The sequence below is a fragment of the Corythoichthys intestinalis genome, chromosome 13, assembly GCF_030265065.1.
Source record: "Corythoichthys intestinalis isolate RoL2023-P3 chromosome 13, ASM3026506v1, whole genome shotgun sequence".
Taxonomy (NCBI): domain Eukaryota; kingdom Metazoa; phylum Chordata; class Actinopteri; order Syngnathiformes; family Syngnathidae; genus Corythoichthys; species Corythoichthys intestinalis.
This window is the reverse complement of record NC_080407.1, coordinates 50,757,944-50,781,573: the sequence shown is the minus strand read 5'-3', so window position 1 is coordinate 50,781,573 and position 23,630 is coordinate 50,757,944. Positions and strand designations below refer to the sequence as shown.

General features: G+C 40.2%; 1 protein-coding gene across 2 annotated transcripts in view; it reads left to right on the top strand.

Annotated features, from left to right (window-relative positions):
* The window catches only part of LOC130928636 (neurexin-2-like), a 774,303-nt gene that overhangs the window by 244,279 nt on the left and 506,394 nt on the right, over window positions 1-23,630 (top strand). For both annotated transcript variants that reach the window (XM_057855357.1, XM_057855358.1), the window contains one exon: window positions 7,543-7,563. In XM_057855357.1, the coding sequence (XP_057711340.1) occupies window positions 7,543-7,563 (21 nt within the window). The remainder of the gene's footprint in view (window positions 1-7,542; window positions 7,564-23,630) is intronic.

The following is a 23,630-nucleotide window of genomic DNA, read 5'->3' as shown; positions in this document are numbered from 1 at the left end:
CCTCCTCTGGCTTTTATGACAGCTTGCAGTCTATGAGGAATGGACTTGATGAGTATTCATCACTTTCGTCCCAACACTCTTTGATTGCAGTTGCCAGATAATCCTTGCAGGTCTTACAGGCCTTGCTGTGAACCATTAAAAAAAAAAAAAATCCACCGCAGGTTAACAATAGGGTTGAGATCTGGGCTATTTGCAGGCCATAATATTGACTGGATGAGTCTTTCTCTAAGGAATGCTTTAGCAGATTTGGCTCTGTGGCATGATGCATTGTCATCAGATTTTCAATTGAAGGGATACGAAAGCTGTCTAAAATTCCAATGTAAACTTGTGCATTTATTGAAGATTTAACCACAGCCATCTCCCCAGTGCCTTTGCCTGACATGCAGCCCCATATCATCAAGGACTGAGGGAATTTTGATGTTTTCTTCCGGCAGTCATCTATGTAAATCTCACTGGAACAGCACCAAACCAAAGTTCCAGCATCATCACCTTGTCCAATGCAGATTCTTGACTCTGGTTTGGTGCTGTTTCAGTGAGATTGACAAAGATGCAGATTCTTGACTCTTGACAAGGTGATGATGCTGGAACTTTGGTTTGGTGCTGTTCCAGTGAGATTTACAAAGATGACTGCCTGAAGAAAACATCAAAATTCCCTCAATCCTTGATGATATATGGCTGCATGTCAGGCAGAGGCACTGGGGAGATGGCTGTGGCTAAATCTTCAATAAATGCACAAGTTGACATTGAAATTTTAGACAGCTTTGTTATCACTTCAATTGAAAATATGTTTGTCATTTTCCAAGATGACAATGCATCATGCCACATAGCTAAAACTGTTAAAGCATTCCTTGGAGAAAGTCAATGCCATGGCCTGCAAATAGCCAAGATCTCAACCCTATTGAAAACCTGTGGTGGAAATTGAAAACAATGGTCCACAGCAAGGCAAGAAGTCAAGAATCTGAATTGGACACGGTGATGATGCTGGAACTTTTGTTCGGTGGTGTTCCAGTGAGATTTACATACATTTACCTGTATTGGAAATTGGAAAAAAATGGTCCATAGCAAGGCTCCGACCTGCAATGATGATCTGGCAACTGCAATCAAAGAGAGTTGGCACCAAATTGATGAAGAATACTCATCAAGTCCATGCCTCAGACTGTCATAAAAGACAGAGGTGATGCTACTAAATACTAGAAATGTGTTTTATTTCTTTGTTTCTAATGATTCCATATTTTTTTCCTCAGAATGGAGTGATTCCATATATATTTCCCTGCACTTGCTCTATAACAGTCACATTTACTGACCACCACAATGTTTATTCATTTTAGTGTTTCTGGATGCTAAAGAGTTGCACTTTTGAACTAATTCATTAATTTTTCAAGCTTTTTGTCTGAGTTTGTTCTACATAATATGTAAAATGTCTGAGTGAGTGCGCGTCCGAGACTGGTGATTCCATACTTTTTGCTAGGGGTTGTAATTTCCATGAACGTGTGCATGCAGGGCATAACATTATCATTAGTGGACTTGCCATGGATCATTAAAGAGCTTTTTTTTGGAGGTCATCAGTAGAATGTTTCTTTCCAACCAAGGGTTTGAGACTGTTTATTTACCAGTCATTGTTAGAACACATTAAGCAAATGGGACCACATGTAAGAATGTCTCATTAGCATCTCGACTGTTACATAAAAAAAAAAAATTCTGACAGCAAACTGTTACTCCTGACCTTGGGTGGTGCATCCCAGCTCTAATGACAAGCGGCGCAAGCGCGGCTAGCTTGAAACTCCATTAGGGTGCCCTTGAAATTTCTGGACATTTGCGTTTGTTGCCTGTGCTGGGCCATTAAGCAGCAGTTAGGCTAAAATAACGCAATTTCATTCAACGCGCAGCCATCACCATAAGTTGTCTTGCAAGGTGTCTTACTACGCCGCCGCCTTATGTTTAATATCTGCACCCTCTCCCTCCGCCATCCCCCTACCTCTCCTTTATCTCCCTCGTTCTCCCATCTCTCCTGTCTTCCCCGGCTTTGCAAAGATAAGATTTGCTGTCCCCAGTGAGTGCAGGGTGTCGATACCAATGTGCTGCTATCATCAGTAAACTGCCAGACTGCTTCCATGCAGCCTGCACCTCTCCTCTCTTGACCTTCACTAAACAACATTCCATACGGATGTGTTTCAAATTCCAGCTTTCTGGGGTTTTAGATCTTCAGTGATGACCACGGCGGCTGTTCTTATTCTGATTAGTGAGATAATCTATGCGCCCAATTGTTTTGGTCTGAGAGCGATTGAAGCAATTTTATTTAGCACAAGATCTGACAGAGGATTTAAGCAGAAAAAACTAAAAGGACATTATCCCTCCCTGTCTCTAATGAATTTGTCAAATTCCAGCGGGGCTTGTAGAGGACTTTAAGCTCAGTGGAAATGGCATTTGTCTAAATGTAGAACAAGGAAGGGAATTAATTTTGGCTTGTAAATCTGATTCCAACTTTAGCAGTATTAGCAATATTAGTCAGCTTAACCTAAAGTCTTGTTTGTTTTTCTTCCAAACCGGCCCTGGTCAGCTGCTTCGACATGCAGAATGGTCAACCTGAATTTGGTATACTCCCTTTGCATTTGGTATACTGCTTTTGCGGTTATTTCGTTTTTGTTGGGTCACTAGTATGATCCAAGTCACTAGTAAGTCCCAAGATTTAACTGTTTTGAGAACATCACGTTGAGTCATAAGTTTATGACGAGTCGTGCCAACTCACCGGGTTGCACGGACGAGTCGAGCCGACTCACTGGGTTGCACGGACGAGTTGAGCAGAGTCACATGTTAGTCAAGGCCTTCACAATTGTTCCACAGCCCACCCACAAAGAACTCAGATTTATCTTTGAGGGAAACCTTACTGTCAATGTAAGTCAATGTAAAAAAACAACAACAAAAAACTACATAGTATAGTATAGTCCAAGGGTGGGCAAACTATTCCACAAAGGGCCACAGTGGGTGCGGGTTTCTGTTCCAACCCATCAAGAGGAAACCTTTTTACCAATCTGACGTCTTGCAAGCGCAATCAGTTACTGTAATAGCAGTCAGGTGTTTCTTGTTTCAGCTGAAACCTCATTGGTTTGTCTGTCCTTGCTGGACTCCTTGTTGGAGCAAAGACCAGGACCCACTACGGCCCTTGAGGCCTGGTATCGTCTGTAGGGAATAAACCAGCAGCTCACTGGCAGGTGGGAACTAATCTACTGTCCAAGTTTTTCGAGTCAGCTTTTCAAGTTATTGCCTCACAAGTTGATTCAAGTCTTGAATCTTGGACCCTCCTAGCTCAAGCGAGTCAGAGCCTTGGACACTCCCATCTTAAGCGAGTCGGAGTCCTGAGTCTCGGACACTCCCAGGTTAAGCGAGTCGGAGTCTTGAGTCTCGGACATTCCAAGCTCAAGTGAGTTGGAGTCTTGACTCTCGGACACTCCCAGCTCAAGCGACTCGAGTCCTGAGTCTCTAACACTCCCAGCTCAAGCGAGTCGGAGTCTTGAGTCTCGGACACTCCCAGCTCAAGGGAGTCAGTCTTGAGTCTCGGACATTCTCAGCTCAAGCGAGTCGAAGTCTTGAGTCTCGGACATTCTCAGCTCAAGCGAGTCGAAGTCTTGAGTCTCGGACATTCTCAGCTCAAGCGAGTCGAAGTCTTGAGTCTCGGACATTCTCAGCTCGAGCGAGTCGGAGTCTTGAGTCTCGGACACTCGCAGCTCGAGCGAGTCGGAGTCTTCAGTCTCGGACACTCGCAGCTTAAGCGAGTCATCAAATTTTCGACTTGAATTTTCCCTGTGACTTGACTCCAATTGGCTGGAAAGTAGTGATATAAAAAAATGATTAAATTATACGTACTGTATATGCTACCTTGCAATAAGTAGCGTTGCAAGCATCGTTACGATTACTTTTACCAAGGGGACACCATGTGGGGTGTCAATAGGCTCAGAAAGTGACAAGCTGTGACAAGCAGGATTGACTGCGTTAGCAGTGCTAGCAATGTATAGTGTGGAACCCAGTATTCAAGCACATCACCTGTGAGTCCCATGAAAAGTGGTTATAAGACATGACTAAGTTCTCCCCAGGGTTCATGAACTGCTCAGCTCTCCTCCTGAACAATCTTGAGATAATTGATTGCTTCCTGTAGAAATGTAAAAGCCATAATTTGGAATTGTCACCGAAAAAAATCAATATTTAGCCATCCTAGCAAGTGTTCAATAATGGAATATTTTTCTCGTGCAGAAGAAAGTGACTTCATATCAGTCATATCTGCGGGATCGTCTTTGTTTGACCTGACATCTCGTTTGGCTCCTTTCATGCCGAATGTGCTGCGTTGCACTGATCCAAATCAGTGACTTTATTTATTTATTTCTCTTTATCTGGAAGAGAAAGTCTTAACTGCAAAGGCCCATTTGTCTGGCATGTTGTTTTTTCTTTACCTTGTCGTTGAGATTTAATGTGAAATTTGCGCAGGCCGTCTCTCACGGATTAACTTTTCACAAAAAGTTTTTGACAGCAGAGTTAAGCAAAAGCCTTCTTTTGAAAAAGTCATTTCGACCGTCATCTTTTGTTCGCTTAAATTGATATCAAATAGCTTTTTTGCTCAGCTTTATCGGTCCTACATCTTCCAAGACTGAATATCCTTTGAATGTATCATCTCTGTTTATCCTGATGTGTTTTGGGAAAGTCCTAAAAAAAGTCTGTTAATTGGTTGATAGTCTTTGGCATCGTAGTGAAGTTACACTTTGTATAGCTTTCCTATTCCAAGAAGTGCTTCAGACCTCAGGCAATGTAGGATCTGTTCTACTGGCAAATAGCTCCAGGATAAAGGTAATGGGTGGTAAAGACAACTCCAACTGTCAGCAGAATAAAACGGCATAGGTGTGCAGTCATATTCCTCCTCAGGCTAGTTTTTGAAAGTATTCCCACAACGGAGACAAATGTCTTTAGAGGCAAGGTCTGCCAATTAACCTTGGGTAGACCTTGAAATGATATGGATTGAACAGTTAGTGGCCCCTGAAGACGGGGTGATATGAAAATAAAAATTTCATTCTAATGATAGCAACATTTACCTTTGCATGATGTGTATTGTGCAGAATGAGTTTTTCCAGCAATGTACTCAAGTTTGCAGTCGCTACACTGCTAATGCCACAACATTGTCACATGCATATCACTAAGTAACATGTTCTCAGATATGTCTGAGTACTGCACATGCAGTGTTTTCACAGTTACATCAATAGCCATGCACAAATTGAGCACGGAAATGTCACGGTCATTGCAGTGCTAATGCGACAACATTGTCACATGTGTCTTACTAATAGGTTCTCAGATGTCTCAATCTGAGTACTGCATATGCAATATTTGCACAGTTATATCAATGCACAAATTGAGAACTGAAATGTCACCGTAGTTGCACTGCTAATGCCACAACATTGTCACATGCATCTCACTATGTACCGAAATTTTCGAACTATAAGACGCTACTTTTCCCCCCTCATTTTGAATCTTGTGGCTTATTTGTTGAGTTATATGGGTAACATTAGATAACATTTTATTTGACAGCGCTGTAATAAAACTGTCATAAGACTGTCATAATTATGACATGACACTATCATGGGCATTAATGAATGCTTTTGACAGATGCCATTAAGTGTCATCCGGCAAACTATGTCACCAACTCCAATTATGTCCAGCTTTAATCGTTAACATCCATTCAAAAGTGAGATAATTTGCCAGATGACACAAAATGACACCTGTCATAAGCACTCATGAATGCTCATGGCAGTGTCATGTCATAATTATAAAGGTCTTATGATACTACTGTCAAATGTGTTGCCAAAATACCATAACTAGCAATTAATGAAACAACTGGAACAGTAACTGAAGAAAAAATGCTAGCATGCTGCAATGCATGCTAGGAGGCATGTTTGACGACAAGATCGTTGACAGCAGAGGTTGACTGTCTCCCCAAAGGGGGCAGTGATGGCCAAGTGAGGCTTCTTGAAGCAGTGAACCTTTGCAGCCAATTGGTTCAAAGCTTCATGGCGGTTCATTTGGTCTTCGGACATTCTTATGACGCCGCTTTCAAATAAAGTGTTTCCGGTTAATATTTTATGGTGTAAATATCCCATAATACAGTGAGGACGGTTGTGGCTTATAGTCCAGTGCGGCTCATCTATGAACAAATGCCGTTTTCGTGTCAAATTTGGTTTGTAGTGGCTTGTTGTCTGGTGCACCTTATAGTCTGAAAATTACGGTAATATGTTCACAGATACTGTATGTCTTAATCTGAGTACTGCACATGAAATATTTCCAGTTATATCAACATCTACGCACAAATTGAGCACTGAAATGTCACTGTCATTGCAGTGCTAATGCCACAACATTGTCACATGCATCTCACTAAGTAATATGTTCTCAGATATGTCTTAATCTGAGTACTGCATATGCAATATTTGCAGTTATATCAATATCTTTGCACAAATTGAGCACTGAAATGTCAGTCATTGCACTGCTAATGCCACAACATTGTCACATGCATCTCACTAAGTAATATGTTCTCAAATGTCTTTCCGAGTACTGAATCTGCAATATTTGCACAGTTATATCAATATCTATGCACAAATTGAGCACCGAAATTTCAGCATTGCAGTGCTAATGCCACAACATTGTCACATGCATCTCACGAAGTAATATCTTCTCAGATATGTCTCAATCGGAGTACTGCATATGCAGTATTTGCACAGTTATATCAATATCTAAGCACAAATTGAGCACTGAAATGTCACTGTCATTGCAGTGCTAATGCCACAACATTGTCACATGCATTTTTACTAAGTAATATGTTCTCAAATGTCTCAGTCTGAGTACTGAATATTTAATATTTGCACAGTTATGTCAATATCTATGCACAAATTGAGCACTGAAATGTCAATGTCATTGCACTGCTAATGCCACAACATTGTCACATGCATTTCACCAAATAATAGGTTCTCAGATGTCTCAGTCTGAGTACTAAATATGCAATATTTGCAGTTCTATCAACATCTATGCACATACTGAGCACTGAAATGTCAGTCATTGCAGTGCTAATGCCACAACATTGTCAAATGCATCTCACTAAGTAATATGTTCTCGGATATGTCTCAGTCTGAGTACTGCAAATGAAATATTTGCACAGTTATATCAATATCTATGCACAAACTGTCATATTAAGTCATGCATTTGCCTTCTCGTACTGAATACTGTAAATTGTCATATATGCACTGTTATATTACCTCTACATCACCACTTGCTGCCAGTCACTTATTCACTTTATTCCCAATCTGGGTATACTGTAACCTGTGTTTTTATACGAGCCTGATTCTACTTTTGCTTTCATGTGGTGGCAAAGCTTTCAATGTCATTGTACTCTGTACAAGGACATTAAAGGCTTTCCATTCTATTTCTATTCTATTTCAACCTTGATATACATGCCACTAATACATCTCTTCTTCCCCCCCCCCCCCCCCTGCTTCCTTTTTGGATTCTTCCCTGAAGCTGAGGAGTACGCCGTCGAAGGTAAGACTGACGCTGCTTTCCTCGAACGTGTGCTAGTGTAAATGCCGATGCCGGCTGCTTGCTAATGCTGTGTGCATTGTCACGGTGGACTGCGGTTTAAAGTGACTTCCACGGGGGCCAAAATTGAGCGATTCTGACACCGGCGGCAACTCCCCAGCCGCAGCTGTTATTTCCCGTTTATATTCTTCACTTGTCCTTTTGACCAGGATTTACTAGCCTGTAACTTGTACGTTTCTTGGAACTGCAATCGGGTTGGTTTTGCAGTGTGTTAGTCTTGGTCATATCAACAATGTCTTATCCTCACGCTTGAGTGGCATGTAGTTGCTGCGAAGTGCATACGTTTACTGTTGAGTTGCATTTGATGGATCACCTGTCAAATGGTCAAAAGCTATTTTTCGTTCCTGGAAGACTGAATTGTGTTTCTTTAATCAAAATAGAGAAAATGAACATGCCGGTTGTAGGGGGTGTAGATCGCCAATTTCATGGAAATATGATGGCGATTCTTTAGATGAAACATTTTCAGATATTACAATGACAGTCAAATTTACTGTGATTTTCGCACTATAAGTAGCACCTGACTATAAGCCACCAAATTTGGCAGGAAAACTGCATTTGTTCAAAGATAAGCCGCACTGGACTACAAACTGCAGCTGTCCTCACTGTATTATGGGATATTTACACCAAAAGATATTAACCAGTAACACTTTATTTGACAGCGGCATCACACGACTGTCATAAGACCAAATGAACCACCATGAAGCTTTGAACCAATTGGCTGCAAAGCTTCATTTGGTCATAACTGCTCCCTTGGGGAAGACAATCAACCTTTGCTGCCACCTGCTGTCAACACTGTTGTCGTTCAACATGCCCCCTAGAATACATTGCAGCGCTACAGATGTAAATAACAATCAAAATTAATGGTCTGTGCTAATTATTTCATCAGTTACTGTTTTAGTTGTTTCATTAATTGCTATTTATGGTATTTGCGAACACTTTATTTGACAGTGGCGCCATGATACTGTCATTACACAATCATAATTATGACACTGTCATGAGCATTAATCAATGCTTATATCAGATGTCATTTAGTGTTTGTTACGAGTTGACGAGATTTATTTGGTATAATAACTAGGGCTGTCAAACGATTAAAATTTTTAATCGAGTTAATTACAGCTTGATTAAATGAATTAATCGTAATTAATCGCAATTAATCGCAATTCAAACCATCTATAAAATATGCCATATTTTTCTGTAAATTATTGTTGGAATGGAAAGATAAGACACAAGATGGATAAATACATTCAACATACGGTACATAAGGACTGTATTTGTTTATTATAACAATAAATCAACAAGATGGCATTAACATTAACATTCTGTTAAAGCGATCCATGGATAGAAATTTTTCTTTTAAGAACTACAAGTTATAGAAATTTTATATTAAAACCCCTCTTAATGTTTTCGTTTGAGTAAAATTTGTAAAATTTTCAATCAAAAAATAAACTAGTAGCCCGCCATTGTTGATGTCAATAATTACTTACACAATACTCATGGTTGCCGAAGCCTATAAAATCAGTCGCACCCAAGCGCCAACAGAGGGCGGCAAAACTCCATAAAACACAACAAGTGAGCGTTTCACTGTACTGTCATTTAAATCTGTCTGAGCGGGTCATCTGCGTTAATTGCGTCAAATATTTTAACGTGATTAATTAAAAAAGTTAATTAACGCCCGTTAACGCGATAATTTTGACAGCCCTAATAATAACAGTAACAGAGTGATAAATCTGTACGAGTGTTTGCTTTTTCTCAGAAGTAAAAAGTAATCGTTTATTGTAATTTTCGTAAAAGCCGCTCCTTTTTTCCTTCATTTTGAATCCTGCGGCTTATAGTCCAGTGCGGCTTATTTGTTTATTTATTTAGGTTAATAGGCGAAGCATGCCTCCTAGCATGCATTGCAGTGCTACAGATGTAAATAACAATCAAAATTCATGTTCTGGGCTAATTATTTATTCAGTTACTGTTCCAGTTTCATTAATTGCTTGTTATGGTATTTGGTAACACTTTATTTGACAGTGGCGTCATAAGACTGTCATAAGACGGTCATATTTATGACATGACATTATCATGGGTATTACTGAAAGCTTATGACAGATGTCATCCAGCAAATTGTTACTAACTCCATTTATGTCCAGTTTGGATCTTTTACATCCATTCAAAAGTGAGATAATTTGCCAGATAACACAAAATGGCATTTGTTATAAGCATTCATTAATGCTCATGACAGTGTCATGCCATCGTTATGATTGTCTAATGACAGTCTTATGGCGCCACTGTCAAATAAAGTGTTAGAAAATACCATAACTAGCAATTAAAGAAACTGGCACAGTAACTGAAGAAATAATTGGCACAGAACATGAATTTTGATATTTACATCTGTAGTGCTGCAATGCATGCTAGGAGGCATGTTGGACAACAACAGTGCTGACAGCAGGTGGCAGGAGAGGTTGACCGTCTCCCCCAAGGGAGCAGTGATGGCCAAATGAAGCTTTGCAGCCAATTGGTTCAAAGCTTCATGGTGGTTCATTTGGTCTTAGAAATCAACAAATAAGCCACAGAATTAAAAACGAAAGAAAAAAGTAGCGGCTTATAGTCCGAAAATTACGGTAGTCATTCTAAGCACCACCATGATAAAATGTACGGTTGTTATAACGTCGTCTAATCCATTTTAGTTAGTTAAAAATTGATCTGACATCTGTTGGCGTCAATGGTAGCAAATGTGTAACTAATAATCATTCATCATATAAGTGTCTGATAAATCTTGGCGAACTGCATAACTTTCATGGGATTTGTTTTGAAGAAGCAGTTGTTATGTTGAAGTTCTTTTGCTTTGTATGTTGCCCGTCTTACTCGTTCTGTAGCGCTTTTAATGTTTCGACTCCAAGTTAAAAGAAAACACCCGGCCAGAGCAGTAAACAACTTTTACAATTCCCAAACGGAAAGTCGATAAATGTAAATGAATTTAACTGTGGGAGTCGTCCAGTTTATTTTCAGAGCAAGCTGTGCTTATGAAGGCGATTAATTGGACTCTGGTAGCCTGTCACTTCTGTATTTTTAGGGTTTTCCCTTTGACCCTCTTAGGCTAGTTTGAGGCAGCGAGCAGGCGTTTAAAGGTGCTGTAGGATTGATGATAGAGAGGTACGGAAACCCGGCGAAAGTGTTGGCGAGGCCGTGCTCGAACACGGAGTCTGTGGATTGATGGTGTTCCTGTGACACTGACCCTTTTCATGGGCAAATAAGCCTGTCCTGCCATCTGTGTTGGCCTAGCAAGTGTACACACTAGTCCCCTTGTTTCTTCAGGCTCTCATGTATTAGATAACTCTCAATATTTAAACTCTTGAAACGTGCTTCGTGGTTACTTGGCGGTTTGACAAATGGCTTTGACCATCGTGGTCTTCCCTTGGCGTTGCTTTGACAACTCGTTGGTCTTTTCACCTTGTCTGTTATGGGTCATTTTAGAAATGAAGGACATTTTACATCCTACCCATTACATTTTTGAGCAGTCCACATAGAAAATACGAACACATGAAGTGTGTGTGTTATAGTGCTGCAACGATTAATCGATTAACTCGAGTATTCGATTAGAAAAAAAGATTTGAATTAAATTTTGCTGCTTCGAGTATTCGTTTAATTAAAGTGGCGTTGAAATGGTTTGTTTTTAAAGTGTTTGCATTTAGTTTTATTGATTTGGGTGGATACACTGCGCTCTAGTCTGCCTCGTTTTACATGGCCAAATCCAGCTGCGCCCTGTTAAGACCAACATAAGCTAGGTTTTTGTTTGAGCTCGTGTTTTTTAATGTTTTCATAATTTAGTTTAGAGGTATATTTAGCCAATTTTTGTTGGAATATGTGTCTGAAGCATTTGTTAAGAGCATTGTAAAAAAAAAAGTAGTATTTGATAGCATTTAAGCTAGTGGACTTGTTCTTTCGTTGTACATGGGTAGATTGTTATTTTTATTTATTTTTTATACAGTTTGCGGCCCAGCTCAGGTATTTTAATTTTTTCATGTTTATACGATTACTTGATTTTTCGAACTATTTCATCGATTAATCAACTATTAAAATAATCGATAGCTTTAGCCCCAGTGTGTTATAAAGCGTAATGAAATTTTTAGGTAGGAAATAAGATTTATTTATTTTTTTTAATTTTTTTTTAAATTTTATATAAGATCTAGTTTTTGAGTGAAAACAGCAAAAAAGTTTTTTTTTTTCTAGTTACTTCTGAGATGCAATTATTAGCTGTTTTCAACAATGTGCATCGAAAATAAAGACATTGACTGAAAATGGTTCAATATTAGATGAAATGTCTTGTTTTCTCATGTCCATTTATAATTGCTCCTTACCCCCCAAAAAAAGTCTTATCCGATTACTCGATTAATCGATAGAATTTTCAGTCGAATACTCGATTACTGAAATATTCGATAGCTAGTGTGTTAATGTGTTGATGAACTTTGTCACGTAGTTTTGCTAGTGGATTAAATTTGATTTGTAAATTAACTTGGCCTGAAAATACTAAACCTTTGCAATACCGTATTTTTCGGACTACAAGTCGCAGTTTTAGTCTTTTTTTTTTTTTCATAGTTTCGCAGAGTGCGCGTCTTATACTCTGGAACGACTTATGTGTGATTATTTACGGTTGGGTCCGGGCCGACTTCTCTCTCGCTAACTTTTTTAAAAATAAATATGTACTTATATACAGTGGGGCAAATAAGTATTAAAACCCAGTAAAAACCCAGAAAATCACATTGTGTGATTTTTAAAGAATTTATTTGCAAATCATAGTGGAAAATAAGTATTTGGTCAATACCAAAAGTTCGTCTCAATACTTTGTTATGTACCCTTTGCTGGCAACAACGGAGGCCAAACGTTTTCTGTAACTCTTCACAAGCTTTTCACACACTGTTGCTGGTATTTTGGCCCATTCCTCCATGCAGATCTCCTCTAGAGCAGTGATGTTTTGGGGCTGTCGTTGGGCAACACGGACTTTCAACTCCCTCCGCAGATTTTCTATGGGGTTGAGATCTGGAGACTGGCTAGGCCACTCCAGGGCCTTGAAATGCTTCTTACGAAGCCACTTCTTTGTTGCCCTGGCTGTGTGTTTGGGACCATTGTCATGCTGAAAGACCCAGCCACGTCTCATCTTCAATGCCCTTGCTGATGGAAGGAGATTTTGACTAAAAATCTCATGACACATGGCCCCATTCATTTTTTCCTTTACACAGATCAGTTGTCCTTGTCCCTTTGCAGAAAAACAGCCCCAAAGCATGATGTTTCCAATCCCATGCTTCACAGTGGGTATGGTGTTCTTCGGATGCGATTCAGTATTCTTTCTCCTCCAAACACGAGAACATTTGTTCCAAAAAAAAGTTCTATTTTGGTTTCATCTGAACATAACACATTCTCCCAGTCCTCTTCTGGATCATCCAAATGCTCTCTAGTGAACCGCAGACGGGCCTGGACGTGTACTTTCTTTAGCAGGGGGACACGTCTGGCAGTGCAGGATTTGAGTCCCAGGCGGCGCATTGTGTTACTGATAGCATCCTATGTTACTGTGGTCCCAGCTCGCTGTGGGTCATTCACTAGGTCCCCTCATGTGGTTCTGGGATTTTTACTCACCGTTCTTATCATTTTAACGCCACGGGGTGAGATCTTTCATGGAGCCCCAGATCGAGGGAGATTATCAGTGGTCTTGTATGTCTTCCATTTTCTAATAATTGCTCCGACAGTTGATTTCTTTACACCAAGCGTTTTACCTATTGCAGATTGTCTTCCCAGCCTGGTGCAGGTCTACAATTTTGTCTCTGTTGTCCTTCGACAGCTCTTTGGTCTTGGCCATAGTGGAGTTTGGAGTGTGACTGACTGAGGTTGTGGACAGGTGTCTTTTATACCGATAATGAGTTAAAACAGGTGCCATTAATACAGGTAAGGAGTGGAGCCTCGTTAGACCTCGTTGGAAGAAGTTAGACCTTTTTGACAGCCAGAAATCTTGCTTGTTTGTAGTCGACCAAATACTTATTTTCCACTCGAACTTGGAAATAAATTCTTTAAAAATCAAACTGTGATTTTCTATTTTTTTCCCCACATTCTGTCTCTAATGGTTGAGGTTACCCATGTTGATAATTAAAGGCCTCTTTAATCTTTTCAAGGAGGAGAACTTGCACAATTGGTGTTTGAATAAATACTTATTTGCCCCACTGTAAGTCGCTTCAGAGCATGGCCGGCCCAGGCCATTTTGGGGCCCTAAGCAAAATAATGCAAAGGGGCCTATATTTTTGGCCCACCATTTCGTCACAGTGTACTGTGAAACCCATACATGCAATCCAACCCATACATCCATATTTTGTATATTAATCAGATTTTGTTGCACTGCATACTTCAAACTTCTCACCCCAAATGATTGTCAGTACTTAAAGTAGATAGCGCCAAACCTTTTTCTAAAAGAGGAAAGAAAGAAGTTAAGGAAGAACTTTTATTTTTTTAAGCTTGTAATCAAGTATCAAAAGACAAATAAAGCAAACTGTAGTAAACAAAATAGAATATAAATTAAACAATTGCCAGATTGGGGGCCCCTAGTGGTCAGGGGCCCTAAGCAGCTGCATAATCTGCGTATAGGCTGGGCCGGAGTATGACGCACCCTCTGCCAAACTAAGAAATGACTGCAACTTATAGTCCGAAAAATACGGTAATCATTTCAACCAAATATCGTAAACACCAAATCATGTCGTCATTTTACCATTTATTTTTAAGATGAGCTTATCGTGGCTTTGATAGTATTAGTATCACTGAATTTGGAGCTCCAAAATTTTGAAGCCCAAATGCCCTCCAATTCTGGAAACTCATTTGAACCGATTTCCTTAGCTGATTGGCATTCTAAGATAGAAGCCGTTTTTGATTTCTTCGCTTCTTCAGCCGACGGTTGGACGGAGGCTAAGTTAAAGCTCTCTCTTCTCCGATTGGACAGCGGCAGATTAAATGCGACCCTGGTCATCTTGTCTGATTTAATGTTTGGCTGAGGGATGTTACGGCCTAGCCAAGCTGATCTTAATCAATCTGATCAAGGCTAATGATCTTTTCTGTCTCAGTCATCAGACCTCCAGCCTAATCCTGTCCTCAGGGAAGGACGGTAACCAGTTTATCATTGCCCTACCGTCATCCCCCTCTCTGTCGAGAAAATGGCTCGCTATTGGCTGAATATACAAGATTATAGATGCAGCGGTCCCTGTAGTTAAATGAGATTGTTTGGGATCAACCGGATTTTGTGTTTTATTTTGTCGTGAGAAAGAAACGGCATCAATCCGAAACTTATTTGCAAGATTTTTCGAGGCAACAACAAAAAACGATAAATTAAATGCACTCATGTCGTTGCGGTATTAACCCAGATTCTCTTTGTTTCTGGAACATTGTGCTCATGTACATAATCATTATCTAAGCCAAATGTTTGAAGAGTAAAACATTGCTTTGTCAAGACATAACCAAAAAATGCCATTCACTTAAATGACTTTAAAGTCCCCAGCTGGGTGATGACGTTGGCAGAATAACGATTTCAGCTGATTTAGAACTCAGCCCATTGAGGGGGAAGATTCAGAACGAGGAAAATGCGACAGAGAGCAGCAAAATGTAATGATTGTTTTAATCGCTCCACTCTAATATTTTTACAGGATATTCTTTTTATCGAAGTATTTTCACCAATTGCTAAATAAATGGTATGGTCATGACAAATAAGTCTTGTGCTAAATGGAATATGACATATTAAAAATGCATTTATTCAGTACGACAGGGCTAAATTACTACATAATGTTCAAAATTGCCGACTTCGAATTCGACTCCGAAACGATATTCCATACCACCTTAGTTAGCTTTTGTCATTTCCCGGCTTTGGAGACGAAGGAAAGAGCGTAAACAAAACAGGAGGCGTGACAGCTAGCCGAAATGCTAGCCCGACTCGAGCGGTGTTTCCAAGTCTTTTTCTCGCCTTTTGAATACGAAAAAGGACACAAAACTACCCCGACTTATGTTACACACAGCGGCAGGGTTGATTGTCTTCACCGAGCGGCCAGCCTCCGGTGGCGTGCAAGTTACGGCTCGTCGTTCTGCTGCGGGCAGGCAGTGCTCGTGGCCGAGAACGGGGAAAGAGGGACAAACCGGCTGACGTCAGAGCTTAGGGCTGCTTTGGGCCATGATCCCAGTATTTGACGTAATACAAAACAAGTAGTTTACTCGCTTCCTCGTCGGTCCAATGGTCCTACAGTTATCGGACTTGTTTTGAAACCCAGAAAAGCTCACACGCCTTTCCCTGGTGCAGCAACAAAAGCCTGCAGCATGTTGGGCTAGCGTGATGTGAAAAATAAACGAATTAATCTGCAAAATCAGATGAATTCACAGTCCTTTCTGCATGCTGTATCGTGATGGTGACCCGGTTGACGTCACATTCCCATTCTGTCTCAATCCAGCAAGTCACTCATTTTCGTGGCATGGAGTCAAAAAATTGAATAAATAAATCGATCTCCTCCACACACACATCCAAGCCGTCCATTTCATTCAGGAGCATAAAATACTGTGCGAAGTATGATATAAACATGCTTTTTGCTGTCATAGGCACTTTAAATCTTGAAAAAAAACAACTATTTTATATGTAGGGGTAACCTTGCCTACCACCTACTCCTTCCTCCTACTCCGCCTAAAGGAATCTGACCTTTTAACCAGAGGACCACCCCAACAAACTGGCCAAAAGGCCAAATCCGCGCATTCACCTTGTCTTAACCCCTTGTAATGACTCCATTTTGAAAGCTAGAAAAAGGCTTCGAAGCACAAGTTGACAATTTATTCTGAGTCGATAACAATCATACAGCACAGAGGAACCCTGGTCCAATCCAAGGTCACCATATCACAACAAAAGGTCCCTGAGAAAAAATGACAACCATTAGTTAAACATTCAGTCCTTTTGAAGGCTCTCACAGGGTGGGCCGTGGGCTGGAAGAGGGGTGTGTTTGAGTCTTCTGTTAAAGATTTGGGCGGTCAAGTTCGTGTGTCACCATTGCTGAGTCATGGTTAATGAGTGAAGGAATTCGGCTTCCCAGCTAAGCCGCCGAAACAGCGACAGGCGTCCCGCTGGCGCAGCCCCAGCAAGTCGGCCAGAGAGCCAAACTCTGCATGTTCACTCCAGCGATAACCTTTTGTACAGACTCTATTTTGAACTGTTTAAAAAGAGCTCACCGAGAACAGGTTGACAATTTATTGGTCGACAGTGGTCAAAAAAGCAAGGTAAAACAGACGACAGAGAGGCAATGCTTTATCCAGGGTCCACTAAACAACAGATACATCGGAATGTTTCCGAGAAGCGACAGTTGTTAGCTAAATGTCTTTTGAAAGCTGTGGTGGAGTGAATGTGTTAGACCAATGCAAACAGTTATACGTTGTCTGCGAGAAAATTAACTATACCCTTCATGAGGCAACTGAGGTGGGGATTTGATTTTGTTATCGAGAGTTGCGGCAGTGCAGGACGTCCCGCCATTTTTTCTGGACTGTCCCGAAGGGCTGATTGCGGGATTTGATATTTGCAGACGTGGGCTTGTAGATGTCTTGCATGTCACCTAGTAGTCAGCGTCAATCTTGCTGAGTCTCCTGCATGGCGCACGCGTTGGGCTTCTGTGATAAAAAGGCGTCATGTATCTCTTATACTCTATGGCAAATATATTCTGCTTGTTTTCCTTAAACTACTGTATAAGTGCTATTTATTTTATATTGGGTGTGATAGAGTATTACAAACAGTCGATCGGTAAATACGAGAAAAGATACTATTCCCTTCACGCCCGACGACGTCCGCGTGCTGTTAACAAGGCTGAGTGTCCTTCAAAAAGCTGCTAGGGGCAACTGTAATAATGTTATCTAAAAAAACAAAAACAAAACCGATATACACACTGGTTGAAAATCACTGATTATCTTGATCTTTGGAAAAGACCCAGATAGTGCTAGTTTTTTTTTAAAATGGGATTTCTTCGGCGCACCGCACAGCCTGAACCGGTTGACCGATCGGCACCCTTCGAATATCGAAACGACCGGAATTTTTACACGACGCAGGGAACTTTTGGAACGACCCCAAAACATTTTTAGGTCGCCCATAAACACTGATTTTCACCGGTTTTGGGGATTTTTTTTTTTCTCCCAAAATGTATCTAGTCTTACAATTTTTGACCAAATCACGTAATTTGGACATTAAAAATTCCAAGACGGTGAGGGGCATAAAAGTTGTATACAGAATTTGGAAAAAATTTACCAAAACTTTCCCATTCATTTTTAATGGGAACTTTCCCATTCACTTCCAATGGAATTTCCAATGGTATATATATTGTATTGATGCCATTGACGGCCATGTATGTCAAATTTATCGATGCCAACGTACTTGGATTCCATTAAGGCATATGTAAGTCGATGGCCATGGACGTCCAAATTTCCCATTCATTTTTTTAAATGGCAAAAAAATTTATGTCCCCAAATCAACAGGAAATGACCAGACATCAATAGGAAGTGTCCCCCAAATATCCCAGATTTCATTGACGCAGATGGAAGTCGATGCCATTGACGGCCATGGACGTCCAAATTTTCCATTCATTTTCAATGGCAAAAAAATTAATGTCCCCAAATAAACAGGAAATGACCAGATATCAATAGGAAGTGTCCCCCAAATGTCCCAGATTCCATTGACACCGATGGAAGTCGATGCCATTGACGGCCATGGACGTCCAAATTTCCCATTCATTTTCAATGGCTTTGCTCTGTTTAATGCCAATGACGGCCATGTTTGTCGATTCTATGGATTCCAATATACTTAGATTCCATTGACGCAATTGTAAGTCAATGCCATTGACGGCCATGGACGTCTAAATTACCCATTCATTTTCAATGGCAAAAAAACAAATGTCCCCAAATCAACAGGAAACGACCAGATATGACAAGACACGACCCTCAAATGTCCCCAAATGACCTGATATGAAGACACGCCCCCCCCAAATGTCCCCAAATCAACAGGAAGTGACCTGATATTTTCCCTGAAATGTCCTCAAACCAACCTGGGAGGGGCGAAGATCTGTATCTCCACACAGCAAAGACCCAGAGTAATTTCTCCAGAAATTGCAGTTTCTAGTTTGATAATCATTATTGTCAGCCAAATGTTTGAACACTAAAACATTGCTTTTTTTGAACAAAAATGCCATTCACTTAGATGACTTTTAATCCTTATGATCATAGTTTTAATTGAGCACTTAATGAACCCATGAGGGATTTATTAAGGCAAAGCAATCGATATACAGGCGATTGTTGGCCGGCTTTTTTACACGCGCGCATCATAGTCCGTGAGTGCTGTTGTGACAGTTCCTTTTGTGTACCTGCAGCCTTTTCCAGATTCAATTATGCCATGAAATGCCAGCGACGGCAAAGCTTAGACTCTTAGACGCAGGGGGGAGATTGTGCCGGCAGAAAAAGGTCCATTCTGCCGCCTGTCCCTCCGCCGTCTGTCTCGCTGTGGGGCCAAAAAGGTTGAGGCAAATGCTACGTTCGCCTCGCCTACCAGCTCACACATGTTAATGTCCTTATTTGACAGCCTCTTGTGACTTTGTTAGAGGGAGGAAAAAAACTAATTCATGCGTGGATCACTACATACATTTAAAATACATGCCCGAATGTTTTTGCTTGCTTTTATAACCGTGGTGGACATTCACCGTTTTTAAGCGAGCACTTACTCAGCTTTACTTTCTGCAAATTTCATGCATTAGCTCATTTCAAGGTCGACCTGATTTGTTTTGCCCTATCTGCGAGTTTGCGGTAAACAAAAGCAGACATTTATGAAAGAAAAAAATATGCTGAATGGTCTATTTTACCGCTGTTGACAGGCGCCCCCCCCTTTCCCAAAGTATTTTCCTTCATCCACTGTCACTTTTTCTCTGATGAGTAATCAGAAAAGAGGCGGACTTGTTCAGCAGAGGCCAAAAAAAAAAAAAAGAGCTTGACACTTTCTCATTTGGACTCACTTGGATTCTCACGCTCCGATTTCATGGATTTTTGCTGTAATTCTCGACTATCGTTCAAAATCTTGGCCGTGCAAGCCGGTCATAAAAAAAATATGAGGTCAAAAAGTCGTTTCTGGGGTTAGAGAATGTAAACAACTCCAACCTGGACATTGACGGGCCCTTCCAACCTGCCTGGGTTACTTCCTCAATCACTATTCATAAACTTGTCTTGACCTTTTTTGCTGAAATGTTAGGGCAAATTAGTTGTCAGAGCCCTGGACGTGGTTGCCATGCCAAGCCCTAAAAGCACCCTGTGCAGCATCTTTTTTTTATCGCGGTAGAAGAAGAAAGCTGTGAATTATCCAGGGCCGCTCCTGACCAATTTGGTACCCAAGGCAACATATTTGCTGGTTAGGGTTTCACATTTAATAACAAATGTTTGCATTTAAATCAATGGCACTTTTATTCCCCTATAACACATAGTTTACTTATTTAACTACCATAATTTTTGGACTATAAGCCGCTACTTTTTCCCCTCATTTTGAATCCTGCGGCTTGTAGTCCAGTGAGGCTTATTTGTTGATTTATTTGGGTTAATATGATGCCGCTGTCAAACAAAGCGTTTCCTAAGACTGTCATAAGACAGTCATAATAATGACACGACACTATCATGGGCATTACTGAATGCTTACGACGGATGTTATTAGGTGTCGTTTGGCAAATTATGGCACTAACTTCATTAATGTCCAGCTCGGATATTTTATATCCATTCAAAAGTAAAATAATTTGTAGGCTGACATTAAATAACTGTTATAAGCATTCATGAATGCTCATGACAGTGTCATGTCATAAGTATGATTGTCTTATGGCGCCACTGTCAAATAAAGTGTTACCAAATACCATAAATAATAATTAATGCAGCAACTGGAATATGGAGGTAGATTTGAGTCTTTATTATTCAAACAAAGTTGCTTCAATCAAAAAAAAAAAAAAAAAAAAAAAGTATTTGAATGCAAAAATAAATGTGAAACTCAACAAAAATGCATTTTAAAACTTTTTTTTTTTTTTTTTTTGATTGAGGTCATATTTTTATTTATTTATTTATTATTTTATTATTTATTATTATTATTATTATTTTTTTTAATTTTCATTGAAGTAATGTAGTTTTGGATTTGGGCCACATTTTGGCGAGGGCTTTTGTGTCTTTATTATTCAATCAAAAAAATTTAACACAATGTAAAAGTGCTTCACATCACATGAAAATCAGCAAGAAAGTGTAAAACGAGTCGCGAGCAGAAATGTGAAAGTAAAGCGGAAGTACCTCGGAAACTTGTCTATTAACTCACTTCACTTAAACCATAGTTTAAGAAAAACAAGCAGAATATAGAGCATAAAAGATACACAAAGCCCAACGTGTGCGTCATGAGCAAGATTGACGCACCAACTCTGGCAGTCAGTTCCCCCGGTCAGTCCAGAACAAATAGCGGGACGCTCTGTCCCAGCACAAGGAGCATCTGAGAACGCCCAACTGATAACACGAATAACAAGACTCCAAGAGCCCCTTTGACACTGAGGTGGCAAAATCCACAACTCTCGTTGCCCGGACAACATTAAGTCATTCACTCCCAGCCATTTTCACTGGTGCAACCCCCTTCGCTCATGGCGGTTTTCCTGGATTTTGACTGATTATGCAAGGCCCACAGAAAATTCTGTTCTATTGCTATATATATGTTCTTTCAGCAGGAAAAAGTTAGTTCATATATTTTTTCATTCTTTAGAAATCAGCATTAGAAAATAGCTTAGTTTGAGCAATTTTCCAATTTCTGATGAAGAAACAGAAATTCAGCTTTTTGTTGAAGCATACATTTCAAACATTGACTTTAACGCAGCTATTTTTTGCTTTAGTTACATCCCAAATATCAGAATGTTTTCCTTTTACAAAATAACATAAACAACAAGATAAATAGAGCTTTTGATGGCAAAGTAACAATTTATTTACACATAACTAACAGAGTTGACGCTGTTGTGGCCCCGACAACCGGGGTAAACTTTTCCCTCGTCGCTGCCTGTCTCATAAAGATGGAATTTTTTGAGTCTCTGCTCGGCAAACAGCACTGACTCAACAGCATCGTCCGCTGCACTGGTGGTCCTGGTCGTTCTGCTCGGTCGTCCAGCGCCTGGCATCCCGGGCGTCCTCTAGGTTGTTCTCCATTTGGTCGTCTTCCGCCGGCCGTGTGGCCCGGCCTTTCGTTCCCGTTGAATCGGGTTGCGGGTCTTACCAGATGCACTACTGCCCTCCAGTGGCCAGTTTTATTGCTTTACAATGGAGTTTCAGCTTTGTGCTTTGGAGCTAAATTGAATCAGAACCCGGAGATGTTTCTTGTAAATAAACAAACAAACAAAAACAACCTAAAATATGTCTTTTGGGTCACTGAAACAATTAAAAATAGAACGTATTTATACGTTTTTGATAGCAAATGAGTTAAAACAAAAAGGTTTAAAAAACATTAGTATCGACCTGCAATACAGTTACAGTAAATAAACGGTTATAAACAAATTAATCAAATATGTGAATGCTTTTTTTTCGAGATTTGAAGCTAAAATGTCCACCAATTCTGGATTGTCTTGTAACAAAGCAGGCTAGACAAAAATAAAGGTTATTCCTCATGCAAAGAAAATACAACCAACCAGAGGTGTGCAAAATTCCCGATTCTTAGATTATTCTCGATTCGGCAGTGGAAGATTCGAGAACGATTCACAAACATCCAAATTTCGATTATTGAAATATGCCAAGTAAAGCGGAAGTACAATGCACTCAGCGCGCCGAGCGGTCTTCGGGACGCAATGAGGAACGGAGCGAGAGTAGCTAAACATCATGCTTCTCATTACCCGGCTCCTCGGGTAATGCCAATGCTCAACTCACGGCTCTAGCTCAACTCGTGCCACGAGATAAAAAAAAAAACACAACAACATACCTGACTGCTGCCGAAAAGCTGCTACAAAGTACATCCACATAATGTTAGGGTAGATATAATTGATATAGGACTAGATGCAATATAGATTCGGTAGCGTTAGAAGCACATCTACAAAAAACTAGATGCGGGCATTAGTAAACGGCCGCCATCTTAAAGCAGTCCACTTCCCTGCAAGGCTGTTGTAGCGAACCTTCCAAGCGAATCTAATCTAAAATACTCCGAAATCGGTAAAATATTGACTTGAATCCATCTTAAAAATAGTTTTAAAACTTTCACATGTCGAAAGTAGACAAAAGGGAAATTATGGAATAATGGTAGCAATTTTAACAACTTTAACGGTTGATTCACAACATTAAATTAATTGAATGTAGTTTAAAGCTGCTGATACAGAATGGGCACTGGAGTTTTTTATTTATTGTTATTTTTGTATAATTGTTTACTTCTATATGTTAACTTGATTCTGAAATAGTGGTTTGGTTTAGCCTGAGGGTATTTTTGAACAATTTTGGAACTAATGTACAAAACATGAAAAAAAAAAAAAAAAAAAAGGGGAGGGGGGTGCATCAATAATCGTTTTATAATTGAATCGGAGCCTCCGAATCGTAATCGAATCGTTAGGTGCCCAATGATTCCCACCTCTACAACCCACTATAATTCCAACTCCACTATCAAGTCGCAAGTCTTATTTCCTGTTTTTTTTTTTTTACAATTGATGTTGCGCCCAAGTAGCTTAAACGAAAGGTAAGGAAACGATTGCTCTTATTTCCCACTTCGCCCTCAACTTGGCCTCTTAGACTGAATTGGATCACGTCTTGTTAAGGGCTCAAAACTCATCTCTCTTTGGACTCCCTGGCTTTGATTGTGAACCTTAGCCTGGCACTCATCAAGCCTTTTGAAGACAAGTAAAGATCAAGTATGGATTGAGGGTTAATTCAAAGCTGCTTTTAAGCGCTGTTAGTTTAAATCCTTTAGTTTCTCTCTGGGCGAATGCCCGTTTTTATTAGCGGCGTTTGCGGGCCCGAGCTTTCCGTCT